General features: G+C 41.7%; 1 protein-coding gene across 3 annotated transcripts in view; it reads left to right on the top strand.

Moving 5' to 3' along the window:
• DNM3 (dynamin 3) overlaps positions 1-17,018 on the top strand; it is a gene marked incomplete at its 3' end in the record, with an annotated part of 535,603 nt that overhangs the window by 432,462 nt on the left and 86,123 nt on the right. For all 3 annotated transcript variants that reach the window (XM_080824220.1, XM_080824222.1, XM_080824221.1), the window contains one exon: positions 292-403. In XM_080824220.1, the coding sequence (XP_080680346.1) occupies positions 292-403 (112 nt within the window). The remainder of the gene's footprint in view (positions 1-291; positions 404-17,018) is intronic.

Genomic DNA, 17,018 nt, shown 5'->3' with positions numbered 1-17,018 from the left:
GGCACCGAGCGTGTCATCTTGACAGCATTTCTATTTCCTTCCCTTCCCATGGCTTAGCAGTACAAGTGGCTCTGAATTCTGTAAGGTGACGTTTCAAAAAGATTACATAGTAAGTATAGGAATTTGCTAATTATTTTAAATATAGTGGATTGACTCTGTTTTCCTCCAGTGACTGTCAGAGAATTATCCATTTGGACTGTCATTTGTTTCATCATCGTCTGCAATGACATAAAATCATTTTGAAGTTGGTTCCAGACTAAAAGCATGATTTTTTTTTTTTTTAAATTCCAGGAATGTATACAAAGACTATCGCTTCCTTGAGCTGGCGTGTGACTCACAGGAGGACGTGGACAGCTGGAAGGCTTCTCTCCTAAGAGCTGGGGTTTATCCCGATAAATCTTTAGTAAGTTGCATATATCTCTTATTTTACTATTGTTAACCATGCTTAAGACATAATTCTACACACCAGATCATGGAGAAGCTAGTTCTCTTTCGACTTAATTAGTTTGGAGCCGTTCTAAGTAATACTTCGCTCATATTTCTTCTTCTCCATTAGTTCCTGGAAATTTATCAGTCTGTTTGTTAGAGAAAATGCCCTCCTCTGCCATAAAACATAGTATGTGTCATCTCAGACCAAGAGAGGATTTGTTTTAACTTAAAACCTTATTTTCCTTTATGTGGTATTTCACACTTGTCCTAGTGTTCATACAGCTACTAAGAACATTCTTCATCTAGTCATAATATGTATAGCATGTCCCAGCACTATTTCATATCCTTGAATATGTACTTGTTGTTGTAAAAATCTCCCTCCTTCCATTATGTCTGTAGTACCTGAATCCAAAATTCTATCTGCATTCAAACTCTGGTTAATGTTATTTGTGGCGTGTGTAAGAAGAAAAGCATTATATTGCCATTCCTACTTATCTTTATAAACACACTTCAAGTGTTTGAAATCACTTCCCTCATTCAAGTTAATAAACAGAACTTCTCTTTGTGTTCTTTGGGAAACGTCTGGATTTAAATTTCAGTCGTCCCCGCTGACGTGGGCGCACACAGCGTTAGCCGGACGGTGCAGGTGCGCGGCTCTCGCTGCTTCCTTCCCGTTCCCCGGAAGATGTTCCGTCCGGGTGTCTCCTCGGAGCGCGGCGCTGAGACCGAGCCTTGGGGAATTGGTCCAGCTCCACCCTTGTGCTGCTTACTTGGCTCGAGACCCGCTTCCTAGGACCAGCCAAGCCCAAGTCAGATCATTCCTAGGCCCCAATAGGAAGAGTCTTCTCAGAAAAAGTCTGAAATATGGGCGTGAGAGGTACCATTAAGGCACCTCTGGAGGAACTTTGGACTTGACCACAGCCCCGAGGTGGCACTGGAATTTAACAGAGTTCCACACGTAAATGATCGGGGATTCGTGCCAAAATGTTCTCCCGTTGCTGTTCTGATGGCTCACACGGAGACCTCTGAACCCCATCCCAGCCTACCCTTGCCTGGCCAGTTCCTAAAACAGCGGACCCCCCCGACACACACATGCCCTGTGCCCTCCAAACGAGGTGAAACAAGACCCCTCCCCAGTGATATCCAAACACAGACGTATCTGTATGATTTCCATAATCGCCCAAATTCTGTCATTTGTGTACATATTTACTTACATAGCTATGCATGTGAGAAATCATTTAAAACTAGGAGTACAACTTACACTTTTGTTATTAATTCTAATCATTTCCTCTTACTCTTCCCTCTCCATTGACGGTACTGTGTTTAGTTTCACAAAGATTCTATATTAAAAATATACATATACTTGATTTTTTATTCATTTAATCCCCATTTCCTGTTGAGCTCACGCAGTTTTCCAGGCACCAATCAGAGCACTGGTGCTCCCGAGGTAAACGATAAGGTCCCATCCCCAAGGAGCGACATTAAACAAGTGAACGAATAGTTGTGTAATTAGTGTGATTTTGAGAGAGTGATGCAGTCTATAAAAAATAAAGAAAATTGGGGCGCCTGGGCGGCTCAGTGGGTTAAAGCCTCTGCCTTCGGCTCAGGTCATGATCTCAGGGTCCTGGGATCGAGCCCCGAGTCAGGCTCTCTGCTCGGCGGGGAGCCTGCTTCCCCCCTCTCTCTGCCTGCCTCTCTGCCTACTTGTGATCTCTGTCAAACAAATAATAAAAAATAAAGAAAGAAAGAAAATTAAAGGGACAGATAGAGAGGGGCAGGCAAGTTTGTTTTAGTAAAGACGGTGAGGGAAGGCCCCTCTGAAGAGCTGCCATTTGAGTGGCTCCTGAGGGAAGGGAGGGAGTGAAGGAAACGAAGGGAAGACTCTGTGGAAAGGACTAGCAAGTGCAAGGCCAGCTCAGGGTCTCAGAACAGTACCAAAAAGTCCGTGAGTCTGGAACACAGCGAAGGAGGACCAAAGCGATTGGTGGTTTCCACGGGAGGGGTCAGGGCGGATTATATTGGTCTTGAAGGATGCGGGGAGCATCTGAGTTCTGAGTGAGATGGGAAGCCCTTCGAGGGTTTCGAGCCAGTTAGCGACACGATAAGATAGACATTTTCTTTTTTTTTTTTTTTTTTTTTTTTAAATTTTATTTATTGGACACAGAGAGAGAGAGAGCACAAGTAAGCAGAGAGGCAGGCAGAGAGAGAGGAGGAAGCAGACTCCCCACTGAGCAGGGAGCCCGATGTGGGGCTCGATCCCAGGACCCTGAGATCATGACCTGAGCTGAAGGCAGAGGTTCAACCCACTGAGCCACCCAGGTGCCCCAAGATAGACATTTTCTAAAAGACTACGTGGCACGGTGTCCCAGGAAGCTGTAGCGCTCGTGTGTTCAAGCAGGGGTTTTAGGGTCAAACTGCGGAGACTGAAATTCCAGAGGTTCGCATGTAAGTTGTGAGACCTCTAGCCTTTTTGTTTCAAAATTGCCATTTCTAAAATGGAAATTCCAGGAGCCTCCTATAGCTTGGTTGACAGGATTAAGAGAAAGTGCAGGGAAAGCATGGGACAGGATGGGCACAAGTAAGCACTATTTATGATGGTGATGATAATTATCATTCTCATCACGGACTGCTTTCTTCAACAGGTAGATGAGAGCTCAAACTGTGTGGATATTATAGTGTAGCCCAATGAGATCGTAAATACTTTATGCTATTTTCTATTTCTAAATAATGCTTGGTTGTATAAAATGTTTACATGTGGACATATGTCTTCCTACCATGCAACTGTAATGTTTGTGAAAGGTTTTTTTTTTTCAGTCGTGCCTTTATCAAACATATTTTAAATGCACTAGACAAGTTTGCTATTGAAAGAAATTATGTAATGCATCTCCTCCGAAGGAAAACTGTCTTGGAAAAGTAAAATCACCTCCCTATCTCTGGTGAACGGTGTTTCATAAATCTGGATTTTCCTGTATCCATAGCTCTGCACGCCAGCAGACGGTCAATGAAATATTGGCTATTTTTTATCAGAATCCTCAGTTTCCAGCGAATCCAGAGTTGTCCTACACAATCTATTTGATTCTTTCCACATCATTCTTGTTTATAAATATGCTTTTGGTACAGTTGCTTGGAAGGTCGAGACAAAGGGGTTTTTCACTATATGCCAAAGACATGACAGGAAATGAAACTTGGCAGTAGGCCATGAACATTGCTTTTCTCAGTTTTCATCATAAACAATATTTGCATTTCTTATGCACCATGTAGTTCTGGAGGTTATATCACACGATTGCTTGACTTTCAGAGTTTAAATGGCAGCTGACTGCTGAACGCGATCTGAGTAGAAGGCTTGTGTCAACGTTCGTTTTGTGCGCGTGCTTCGATTTGGGGGGAGGGATACTTTGGGGTACGGTTACTCCTAATTTAGAAGGATTTGATGGAAAAGTCAGATTAACCTAATAACAGATGACTCTCTGTAAGTAAATTTTTAGGGCTTCTGGTGTGTCATTTAGATTTTGTATCAATAAACCATTGAGTTGACAACAAATCAATCACTGTTCTAAAAATGAAACATTTATTTATCATACGTGGGCATAAGTCTAGTCTCAAGAAGTTCTGCTTTCTATACAAAACACGTCTATGTTGACTGGGGAAACATCTACAAAGATCATTTTTAAGAATTGTGTGATTTTGGCTTCCTTTTGATAAATAGCCATCACCCCCATTTTGGTTTTGGACAAACTTTTTTTTTCAACTAAGATCGCCCACTTTTTTATGACATGCTTTTTTTCCCGTCATACTTTTCCTATCATGTCCACAAGATGGAATGTTTTTGTGTCACTCGCATCACAGTGTCGGCTCTGCTACCTGGTGTTTTCTGTCTCTCGGGTTGTTTCTCTTGGGGTGTTCCATGGGCTTTTTTCTTTCTTTCTTTATCTTCCACACTCTTCTCTCCCTTCTTCCCTTCATCCATCACTGTTATGGCGGACTCGGGAAATTCTAATATAAAAAGGTGAACTTCTCACTTTATAAGAGTTTCAAGTCTGGTGGAAGAGAGGGATGCAAATAAATAATTACAACGTGGTAAGCACAACAGTGGTTATCTGTATAAAATGCAACAACCCCACTCTATTTCTGTATGGACTTTCTAATTACCTTTTGTCCCTTAATCTTTCTGGATCCAAAGCAAAATGTAGACTCCATGTTAGAGTAGTGTGATGTGTGGCCCTAAAATGGAAATGAGGAGTCCTGGATTCAGGTTCCAACTATGACACTGCCGTACTTTGAGTGGTTACGTCCTCTTTCTGAGCAGCCATAGTACTTCAAAAATGTATTGAATTCTGAATTTGGATTTAGCAGAGTTTTAGTTCTTTAACTACTATTTCCTTTGGCCATTAAATTAAAATTATAACCACTGTACAATTTTATATTGTCGAATAACTGAATTCTACACAATGTTGAAGTAAAGATGTTCCTAATGGAATTAGTTCATAGTATTTGGGTTTTTTTTTTACTGATGAAGATGAGATTAAAAAGTGTGTTTGGGGACGCCTGGGTGGCTCAGTTGGTTAAGCAGCTGCCTTCGGCTCAGGTCATGATCCCGGCGTCCTGGGATCGAGTCCCACATCGGGCTCCTTGCTCCGCAGGGAGCCTGCTTCTCCCTCTGCCTCTGCCTACCACTCTGTCTGCCTGTGCTCGCTCGCTCTCTCTCTAACAAATAAATAAATTAAAAAAAAAAAAAAAAAAAAAAAAAAAAAGTGTGTTTGGACCAGTACCATAGGCTACAATGAAAGAACTTTTAAAAGATTATTTACAGGAAAAAAATGTGTGTACATGCATCAGTACATGTGAATACACACAAATGTAGATTTCACTAGCTATCTAAAGAACGTGACATAGAAAATGACGGACTTTTCTGGCAGTTTTGTCAGCTAACGGCATGACTTAAATTGTGTATAAACACTAAAGAATTCCAAATTCTTTGGAACATTTTGTGTGCAGAGAAACGAGGTAGACTTTAAGCCTGACCTACTCATGTTTGAATCCCGACACTTCTACTTACTGGCCGTGTGGCTCAGGCAACTTACTTAGGTCTTCAATTGTTTATTCTTTTTTTAAACTCAGAATAATGCTACCTTCCCCTGCGTGAGTTTAGAGGATTAAATGAGAACTGTTGCTGCCACTGGGTGAATGTGTTCAATGCCACGTAGCCTTTATTATGATTAAAAATCATTAATGGTCCATGAAGCTCCAATTCCCAGTGCAGCGGTTACTTTTTCTTTGCAAACTATCAGCGGGACTTGGGCACGTGAAGGAGAATTTCCTCAACTGTTGCCTGAGGAGGCAGGATTGTGTAGGTGGTATCTTAGGGTTGGGCTGCCCTGGGGCCAGGCCGGCTTGGGAAGCTCCCTTTGGCCGTCAGGAGGGAGCCCAGGGGGCTGTCTGTCGGGGAGAGTGAGGATCCACGAGCCTGCCCTCTGGTGCTGGCCCACAGGCTTTCTGAAAGCCACAGCCTTCAGAGTAGTCGGCACTCTGGAAATAAATTTGGTGCAAATTCAGATTTGCCTGTTTGTTAAATTACACACCTCAGAATTCCTGAGGGATTTCCATTGGCTCTAGAGCCGGATGGTCCTCCGCCACCGGGCATGAGTTAAGTGATGAGAAATGGTGGTAGGACGTGAACCTCTGAATTCCAGGCTTTGCCAGTCCTGGTGAATGCCTTTAGGACTGCTTTGGAATTTGAAACCACTCCATCAGCGAAGTCTTTGGGGACTTCAGAAATTCTTGGTGGAAAGACTCTAAAACTGATTGTTTCTCTGTGCCAGATAATCACTGGGAGGGGGAGGGTCTGTGCATCATCCGAGGGAGAGGAGAGGGCTGCCGGGACTGCCCACAGACCTCCAGAGATATCCTTTAGCACGGATCAGCGCTCACGCACACTTATTTACTCACCATCCCCTAACACAAGACCGACGATGCCCACGCGTGGCCCGGCCGCACGCCACTCGCTCTCGGCGCTTCCACACAACGTCAGGCCGCCACGTGGCCAGCTCTGCAGTGTCGTTTTCCTTCCGTGGAGGTGCCTGCCGCGATCGAGACGTCACAGAGCCTCGGAGGGAACGATGGCACCCGTGCGGTTCACCGCCCCGGCTGGCCTCTCTCGCAGGAGACCGTTGGGGAACGATCGGAGGAAACAAGAAATGGCAAAGCCAACCGCGCCCTCCACGTGGATGTTTCTCGTAGTTAAGGATCGAGGCCCCCAACCCTGTGACATCATCGTTGCCCCTACACGCAGAACCATCTGCCTTCGAGCAGGGCAGCCACGCATCCCCTAATGTGCAAAAAGACTTGGTTCCACTCCTGACAGTTGTCTGGTGGATCAAAAGCTGCGCTGCTGGGGAATTGAGGAAACTCCGTCTGTCTGAGCATTTTCTGCAATACCGCCCTGCTCTGGAGAGCAGGGTTCTGTTATTCTCTAAAATAGTATTTTACCCCTGATAAGATTCCCGGGGGGATCTTCATTGCCTTACTGAATGGTTGGCATATTCCTTCCAGAGACTTTTTCTCCTCCCCCCTTCATCCACTCTCGTGTCCTCGTGTATGTCTCACGGAAGCCAGGGATGGGAACGGTGATACCATGGCGACGCCCCACGCCAGGAAGCTTCTCCACGCTGTTGTATCAGTGTCTTTAAACTTATGTTCTGTTATTATTAACTATGATGGCTGTGATGGGCCTTGGATTGGACATTTCCCCAGAGTCACCAGTTGGCGCGGTTTTTAAGAAAATCCCCTCCCCCGTGGTCGTTGCCTCGCCCCCGTCCGGAAAGTCGCTGTGTGGAGCGCGTCGGCCCGCACATCCTCCTTTAGCACTGAATGCCGGGTCTCCAGCCCAGCCCGCGCCCCGGCCCGCGCTCAGGCTGCTGCACACATGCACACGCTTCCCTGACAGCCCTCCTCCCCCCCTGCGTCTCAGCGAGCAGCTCCCCCAGGCCCTCGTGAGAAGGGCGCCGGTCTGTTCCCTGCCCGGATCCCATCACGTCGTCCCCGCAGGATCTGACCTCGCAAGGACTCGGGCTGCCCTGGGAGGAATGAATCACCACTTTATTTTTTTAATCCATATGTGAGTTAAATTGTGCGATATAAATCATCCTCTCGCAGCTCCGGATGGAAACAGGAGGGCCATTTGCCCGCCGCCTGTCGCTGGCTGCTCTCTGTGTCTATCCAGAGTGTCTCTTGCAGAAATGACTGCATTTTTTGGTGACTAACCTTTCAAGAGCCATTTTCTTGAATGTGGACCAGTGTTTATTTTGGCCTCGTCCCCACTATACAGCTTTGGCTTCCCATGCCAGCCCGAGACAAAACTCATAATTTATGAAGTGCAGGAAGGCGCAGATGTTGGTCATAACTTGGTCTGCTTACCCTGTCTCCCCAGAACCACCCACTCCTTCCCTCTGCGCTCTTTCCCTTTCTTTTTCCACCTTCTTTGAAACCAAGGATGCAGTGTTTGTTTAAAAATGCATCGGCTGATGAAATTTTCCACTGCTTGGCATGTTGGAGGAGGCCGTCAGGAAAGGGCAAGCTGACATACTAACTATTTTGCCTTTCATGCTAACGGTTCACTTATTACCAGCTCAAACCAGGGCTTTTTGGCCAGGTTCCCATACTCCAAGGATTCCGGGTAGAAAGAAAGGGGGAAATCTCTGTCATAATTTTCTGCCGTTATAAATATATGATTTCATTTAACATAAGTGGTTACTTTGACTTGCCCATGGGCTCTGGGTGTTGTATGTACGTATGGGATGTCAGTGGATAAATTTTTTGTTTTGATTTTGTTCTAGCGTGAAAAACCTTAGAATCTTTAAATAAGTTTATGTTTAACGTATTTCTTTTTTTTTTTTTTTCCTTCCTTGCGGCTGCGTGCACAGGGGAACAACAAAGTAAGTTCTTTGTCCCTTTGTGGCTTCTCCTTCTCTCCAGCTCCCACTTCCCCGCCGCATGTATCTTGGCAAGAGCGTTTCTGTGCACGTTGAAATGACTGTTGTGTGCAGCAGCGCGCCGGTGGTCTAGGGCTTGCACATTCCCGGGGAAATATGCATTGGGACTACCCTAACGGCTGCTCCGTTTTGACCTTTGGGAAGGGCAGTGTTAGGTTCCTCGGGGCTGGCTGTTGGGTGGTTCGGAGAGTTTGATGATATAAGGAAGGAGGTCGACCCTGAGAGCAAAGATTACGAAGATTGAATAATAAAGGCGCTTCCACAGAAAGGGCGCAACAATCTCACGGAACTCAGGGCAGCAAAGTTTTTGACCAGAAATCAAAGCTCTCACGTTAATGTGCAGTTATAAGAGCCCCAAGCTGAAGTCTTAAATAGCAGGACGGCTGGCGGTGCTGGCGCAAGTGAACTAGATCAGTGCTCGGGCTTTGAAGGTGCCTTAAAATGGATGGAGGAGGGTGGGGTCCACATTTGACTGGGCTTCTGCTCCCTGATGCGTTCCAGCTGGACGGAAGCAGGAGGGTGTGGGGGATGGAGGAGGAGACCGGGTGTGCTGGTGCATTTGTGAAAGCGAGCAACACACACCGATGGTGAAAATGATCTTAATGTTGTCACTGTCATTAGAGAAATGAGCATTGTACTCATTTGTACGGTTGCTGGCTTGTTTGCATTTAAATTCAGTTCTCCCAGAAGATTAGAACTGCTTCTCACTTGTAGTTAGGAAAGATGGTCTTAAGGTTAGCAGGGTGATTTGTTTTTCCTGTTTTCTGTGGAGAACTATTAGTGTTCCATCCTACCAGGTGGCCCACTTAAAATGGGCCTCATTGAATACAATAGGAATTGAAAAGAATCTGTTCTATAAGGGGCTGCCTGCATATTTAAGCCAGCTGGAATTCATCAAAATTGCTGTTCCTAAGCCATACGTATAGAATGTAAAACAAATGTGGGAAATCTTGCAGTTTAATCTGATGGAATGTGCTGTTACAGAACATGTTGAAGTCGTGGTTGGTATTGAAAATGTGTCACTTTATGAATTTATATCTGGGTAGAACTGCTTGTGACCCAAGTAATAATGTTTAATAAAGTTAAAAATACTACAAGAAAAGTACGAGATAGACATTTGTGACGCAGGAGGCAGTGAATTCTGTCCACTTTTTTAAAACGCCAGGTAGCTTATGAAATTAGAGATTTCTTACACAAAGTGAAGGATACTATGTCTGCCCTAATACTACCATTATTAGAAAAAAACCATTTGAATGAAATATAAAAACTCATATTTTGGTTCTTACAGCCTATGATGTATTTCAGTTCTTGGGTAGTAAATATGTCTGATCTGGTCGTTTCCATCGAGTCTCTTGTCTAGAATTTCATGGGCTCCTTCTCTCGTTTGTTTGTTAAGTACCATGGGCTAATTACGCGTGCGCTGACTGATGATCCAGGAGCCAGCTGCCGACGTTTTGGGGGGAGTGCTAACCCTTGGACCACTCGAAAAGCTTTAATGATTTGCCTCTTTCCTAGTGATTCGCTGATACCTTACAGGGATTTGTAAAAGTCCCAAGAGAAAATCCTTCTCTGGAGGACTCGTCCATTTATTGTGTCTTACTTGGTCAAGTTCTTCTGGGCGATGTTCGGTTTAATAGAGTTTACCGATTTTCAGATAATATAATGCAGTAGCAATGAAGCCCCGCCATCTAAGCTGCTGCTCGTACGCGTACGTCCAGGGTGATGGAGAAGACCTTCCGGGGTCTTCGGGCTCCTGGACCCTCCATCGGCATCATGAAGACTGTGAGGGCGTCTTCGGGTGCCAGAGGCTCAGCTGAGGGGTGTTAAAGACGCGGGCACCGAGGGTTTGGGTTTTTAATCGAAGAGTGGCTACTTCGGAGGTTCTGGTGTTTATTGCCCTTACGCCTTAATTTTTCACTGTTTATGTTATGAATCGTGGAAAACTGCAATGCTCATACTTTTAAAATCCGATCATTATACTGACCATGCACTCTGGCACGAAAGAGCCTCCCGAAATCACAAACAGCCCATCTGCATGCTATTTTCCGTGCGCTTAGAATTTCAGTATAAATGGAAAACATTGGAATACAAGCTGTGCCGTCTCCAGAGTATAGATCTGGAGTCTTCAAAAGGAGAGTATGAGATTCTTTTTTCCCTCTGATTCTGGAATGCTTGTTCTGAATGGTCCCCAAGGCAACATACCTAACTTGTTGCCTGCGGTGTACGTGAGCCAGCTGTAAAAGGTGACTCATTTTAGACTCACAATGGCTAATTGTTTACTTAGGGAGTGGCATTTTATTATTTATGATATTAACCAGACTCTAAAGAGAATGAAGTCTGCTAAATTAATGTTTCTTTAGAGCAGGGTGAATGGATTCATCATCCCACATACATTATGTGCGGTGCAGACACACACACAAGTACACGTATCTTCTGAAGTGTATGGAACAAGCTACTGTTCATTTTCTCGGTAACAGCTAAGCTGATGTGCTTCATCGTCCGTTAGGTTATACTTTGGGTTTGGGATCTAATCCTCTAAACGCCAAGGAAGCAAACTTTCATGATAGATGCACCTTTAGATTTATGTTATGAGAGAGTGATACATCCAGGTTCATATTCCTCTTTGAACAATTGTATGTATTTTGTTATTTTTCCTTCAAAAGCAAATTTTCCTTTTCTGCAGAGATCACAGCTGCTTAAAAAAAAAAAAAATCCTTCCGGGCCCGTTACTTATTTTTCCTTTTGAAAATGTTTTTCTGTTGGCATAGTGATACTCTGAATTGCTTAGGGTAGAGTCTGTCTCCTCCTCAGAGGGGTTTCCCTGAACTGTGGATTCCAAGTCCATGTCTGCATGAGGAAGACAGAGTCTGGGACTTCATGAGTCACTTTGGGGAATGTGAAAACATATGTACAGTAATGGGGTCGGGGGATGTTGTTTTTGTTCTTTTTCTTAATTTGTTGTATACAAATAGAAGAACGTCATTTGCAGAACTGAGGCCTTCAGGTCAAAAGTAATCTCCATGTCTCTTGTCCTAGAAAGAAGACATTTAATTTCCTTATTTAATTTGATGCCCTCTCTTGGTAGGCATTTCTATGAATATAATAGACTTTTAATTTTATTTCTTTATTAAAGACTTTGGGTTGTTCAGATGAATGGATAAAGAAGATGTATATATACACAATGGAATACTATGCAACCATCAAAAGAAATGAAATCTTGCCATTTGCGACGACGTGGTTGGAACTAGAGGGTATCATGCTTAGCAAAATAAGTCAGTCGGAGAAAGACAACTATCATATGATCTCCCTGATTTGAGGAAGTGGAGATGCAACATGGGGGGTTAGGGGGGTAGGAGAAGAATAAATGAAACAAGATGGGATCGGGAGGGAGACAAACCACAATTGACTCTTAATTTCACAAAACAAACTGAGGGTTGCTGGGGGGAGGAGGGAGGGAGAGGGGGGTGGGGTTATGGACATTGGGGAGGGTATGTGCTATGGTGAGTGCTGTGAAGTGTATAAACCTGGCGATTCACAGAACTGTACCCCTGGGGATAAAAATACATTATATGTTTATAAAAAAATTTTTTTTAAATTAAACATAAAAAGACTTTGGGTTATTAAATATCTTTGATATTAGGCAAATTACAGGTAGAGAAATACTTAAAATAATAAGGAATAAAATTCTATAACAAAAGCTCTCAAGTTTTTTAATGACGTTGGTACAGAAACATAAATGAAAACTAAAAAAAAAAGAGAGAAATCCTGCTGAATCCAGAAATGAATGCTTCAAAAAAATTTTAAGTTATGGGGAAAAGCTATACTTAATCTCTTTTCTTATGAATCTTTTGAAAGAGCGATCTACTCCCCTTTTACTTCAGTCTTCTTAAAGTATAGGATTCTTACATTTTTTCTGGCAGAAGTATTAAGTTGACCACCTCGATTAGAGAGAAGGAACATTTGAGAAGGAGAAATAGAACCAAAACATGCTAAAACAATTTTTTAAAAAAACTAAGTGTTACGTTCTGGTTAAGTTAAATGCAACAATGGAACACATATTGGAGGGCTTTGCTGTTTAAGGAAAGAAAGGAAAATCAGATTTAAACACTTGTTTTTAGATTTAAAAAATACTTTGCCTAGTGATTTCCAAACACATTCAACAAGACAAGTGGACACGGTTGGCCTCCATTAATGGGAAAAGTAGTTATTACCTAGAGTATTTATTTTGGGAATCCACTGGATTCCAGAAGTCATTTGCAAAGATAGAGTGTGCCAGATCAAATATCACCAAAATATATCGTACTGAAGAATATAGATGTTAAATGCATGATAATTTGTCCTGTCTCTTATGCCAGGCCTTGAACTCCTAAATTCTTGTCGTTTGTTGAAGGTGAGAGACTATAGATAACCCTGAAAACCCATCACCAAACCTATAAAGAACCAGACAATACAGTGCAATAATGTATATTTCCTTTATAATATTTAAAATATGTGTAAGTGCAATTCAGAACATTCTAAGCACTTTAGGTATCATCAGCTCAACTAGGGTTTTTTATTTTCTTTGAATAACGTATAGGCTGAGCCCATCTGATTTGCTTAATTTATGCATAACCCAATAAGACTATCATTAAAGTGAAGAGAAAAGATGAAAACTTACTGGCCTCAAAGTGTTATTTTAGTTCCGTGTGCATATAAAAATGAATGGTCTGTCTCAATCTTCGCAACACCAATAAGCCTTTCGTTCTTTTTTGGCAAACCTATGTTAAAAGACCATTGCTTAAAGCTTAGTTTTTGAAAAACCCCTCTCCACCCCCCACTGAACTTTTATCTTAATCAGCTGGAGCAGAAGACTTTGAAAGTGAGTTGCGATCTATATTATGTTTCCAAATTTATTAATCTTGCCAGATAGACTCTATAAGAATTGATCTGTTGCTGGGAAAGCTCACAGTGGGTGGTAGGAGGGGCCTCCTGAAGGGTACCTGGGCCTGGTCTGTGTATTTTGTTTCCTCTATTGTTTTCAAAATAAGTGACTTCGCTCTAGTTGATGAGAATAATTTTGTCTTCATAGCTTTTTTGACATATTCTGAGTATTGTTCTTTTTAAAATTTCATGTCCAGTGTAGTTAAAATACCATGTTAATACATATTAGTTCCACATGTACAATGTAGTGATTGAGTATGGTGGTTCAACAGTCCCATGCATCACCTGGTGCTCATCGTGACAAGTGTGCTCCTTAATCCCCATCACCTGTTGGCCTATATTTTCCCCCTTTGTTTGCTGTTTTGTTTCTTAAATTCCACATGTGAATGAAATCAAATGGTATTTGTCTCTCTCTGACTGGTTCATTTCACTTAGTCTCTAGTCCATCCATGTTGTTGCAAACGGCAGGATTTCGTTCTTTTTTATGACTGAATCATATTCCCTTGTGTGTACACCACATGCATATCCATTCACCTGTTGACGGACACCTGGGCTGCTTCCATAGTTTCATGTTGTAAATAATTCTGCAGTAAACATAGGGGTGCATATATATCCATTCAAATTAGTGTTTTTGTTCTTTGAGTAATTACCCACTAACATGATTACTGGATCGTCGGGTAATTCTGTTTTCAATTTTTTCGAGGAAACTTCATACTGTCTTGCACAGTTGCTACACCAGTTTGTGTTCCCACCAACTGTGCACGAGGGTTCCTTTTTCTCCTCCTCCTCCTCAACACGTGTTTCTTGAATTTTTGATTTTAGCTATTCTGACAGGCGTGAGGTTGTATCTCATTGTGGTTTTGATTTGCATTTCCCTGTTATTGAATGGTGTTGAGCATCTTGTCATGTGTCTTTTGGCCATCTGGATGTCTTCTTTGGAGATGTGTCTGTTCATGTGTTCTGCCCAGGTTTTACTGGCTCATTTTTTTTTTTAATGTGTATGGGGTTGTATAAGTTCTTTATTAATTTGAATACTAACCCTTTATTGGATATGTCATTTGCACATATCTTCTCCCATTTGGTAGGTTGTCTTTGGTTTTGTTGGCCATTTCTTTTGATGCACAGAAGCTTTTTATTTTTATGTAGTCCCAATAGTTTATTTCTGCTTTTGTTTCCCTTGCCTCAGGAGACATATCTAGAAGATGTTGCTATGACCAATGCCAGAAAATTAGTGCCTGTCTTCTCTTCTAGGACTTTCATGGTTTCCAGTCTCACATTTAAGTCTTTCATCCATTTTGAGTTTACTTTGTGTGTGGTGTAAGAAAGTGGTCCAGTTTCATTCTTCTGCTTGTAGCTGTCCAGGTTTCCCAACACCATTTGTTGAAGAGACTGTCTTTTGCCCCTTGCATATTCTTGCCTCCTTTATTGAAGATTAATTGACCATATAATTGGGGTTTTATTTCTAGGCTTTCCATTCTTTTCTGTTGGTCTACGTGTCTGTTTTTGTGTCAGTACCCTACTGTTTAGATTACTGTGGCTTTGCAATATAATTTGAAGTCTGAAATTATGATACTGGTTTTGTATTTCTTTTTCCAGATTTCTTTGGCTATTGCAGGTCTTTTGTGGTTCCATAGAGATTTTAGTATTGTCTGGTCTAGTTCTGTGAAAAAAAAAAATGTTATTTTGATAGGGATTACATTAAATGTGTAGATTGCTTTGGGCAGTATAGACATTTCAACAGTATTTGTTCATCCAGACTATGAGCCTGGACTATCTTTCCATTTCTTTGTGTCATCTTCAATTTCTTTTATCAATGTCTATAGTTTTCAGAGTATAGGTCTTTTACCTTTTGATTAAATTTACTCCTAGGTATTTTATTATTTTAGATGCAGCTGTAAACAGGCTTTTTAAAAATTTCCCTTCCACTGCTTCACTGTTAGTGTATAGAAATAGAAAATATATCTGTACATTGATTTTGTATACTGCAACCATACTGAATTCATTTACACATTCTAGTAGTTTTTGGGTAGAATCTCTAAGGTTTTCTCATACTTATGATACTATCATATCATCTGCAAACAGTCGACGTTTTATTTCTTCCTTACCAATTTGGATGTTTGTTCGTTTTTAATTTTTTATTTTTTATTAACATACAATGTATTATTAGCCCCAGGGGTACAGGTCTGTGAATCGCCACGTTTACACACTTCACAGCACTCACCATAGCACAGACCCTCTCCAATGTCCATAACCCCAGCACCCTCTCCCGACCCCCCTCCCCCCAGCAACCCTCAGTTTGTTTTGTGAGATTAAGAGTCTCTTAAGATTTGTCTCCCTCCCGATCCCATCTTGTTTCATTTATTCCTTTCCTACCCTCCAAACTCCCCATGTTGCCTCTCAAATTCCTCATATCAGGGAGATCATATAATTGTCTTTCTCCGATTGACTTATTTCGCTAAGCATAATACCCTCTAGTTCCATCCATGTCGTCGCAAATGGCAAGATTTCATTTCTTTTGATGGCTGCATAGTATTCCATTGTGTGTGTGTGTGTGTGTGTGTGTGTGTGTGTGTGTATACTACATCTTCTTTATCCATTCATCTGTGGATGGACATCTAGGTTCTTTCCGTAGATTCAATTTGGATGTTTTTATTTCTTTTTGTTGTCTGATTGCCATGGCCTAGAGTTCTGGTACTATGCTGAGTAAAACTGGTGAGAGTGAACATTCTTGTCTTGTTCCTGATGTTAGGGGAAAAACTCTGTTTTTCTTCATTAAGTATGATGTTAGCTGTGGGTTTTTCGTATATGGCCTTTATTATGTTGAGATATATTCCTTCTAAATCTACTTTGTTGAGGGTTTTTATCATGAGTGGATGTTGTACTTTGTCAAATACTTTTTCTGTGTCTATTGAAATGATCATATTAATTTTCTCTTTTCTTATTGATGTAATGTATTGATTGATTTATAAATATTAAACCACCCTTGCATCCCAGGAATAAATCCCACTTGAGCCTGGTGAATGGTTTTTTAAAATGTATTGTTGGCTTTGGTTCGCCAATATTTTGTTGAGGATTTTTGCATCTGTATTCATCAGGGATATTGGCCTCTAGTTCTCTTTTTAGTGTTGTGTGTTTACCTGGTTTTGGCATCAGGGTGATGTTGGCCTCGTAAAGTGCATTTGGAAGTTTTCCTTCCTCTTCTATTTCTTGGAAAAGTTTGAGAAGAAATAGGTATTAACTCTTCTTTAAATGTTTGGCATAATTTACCTGTGAAGCCTTCTGGTCCTGGATTTTTGTTCATTGGCAGTTTTTTATTTACTGATTGTTGGTAATTGGTCTGTTCAAATTTTCTGTTTCTTCTTGCTTCGGTTTTGACAGTTTATATGTTTCTAGGAATTTATCCATTTCTTCTAGGTTGACCAATTTGTTGGCATATAATTTTTCATAATACTCTCTTACAATCCTTTGTATTTCTGTGGTATTGGTTGTTATTTTCCCTCTTTCTTTCGTGAAATGAAACTCTCTTATTTTGATGAGTCTGGCTAGAAGTTTATCAATTTTACTGATCTTTTCAAAGAACCAGCTCCTGGTTTCATTGGTCTGTTCTATCATTTTCTTAGTTTCAATATCATTTATTTCTGCTCTAATCTTTATTATTTCCTTCCTTCTGCTGGTTTGGGG

The sequence above is a fragment of the Martes martes genome (genome assembly GCF_963455335.1).
Source record: "Martes martes genome assembly, chromosome: 15".
NCBI classification, from domain to species: Eukaryota; Metazoa; Chordata; class Mammalia; order Carnivora; family Mustelidae; genus Martes; species Martes martes.
Note: the sequence above shows the minus strand (reverse complement) of the source record. Positions and strands in the feature narration are given on the sequence as shown.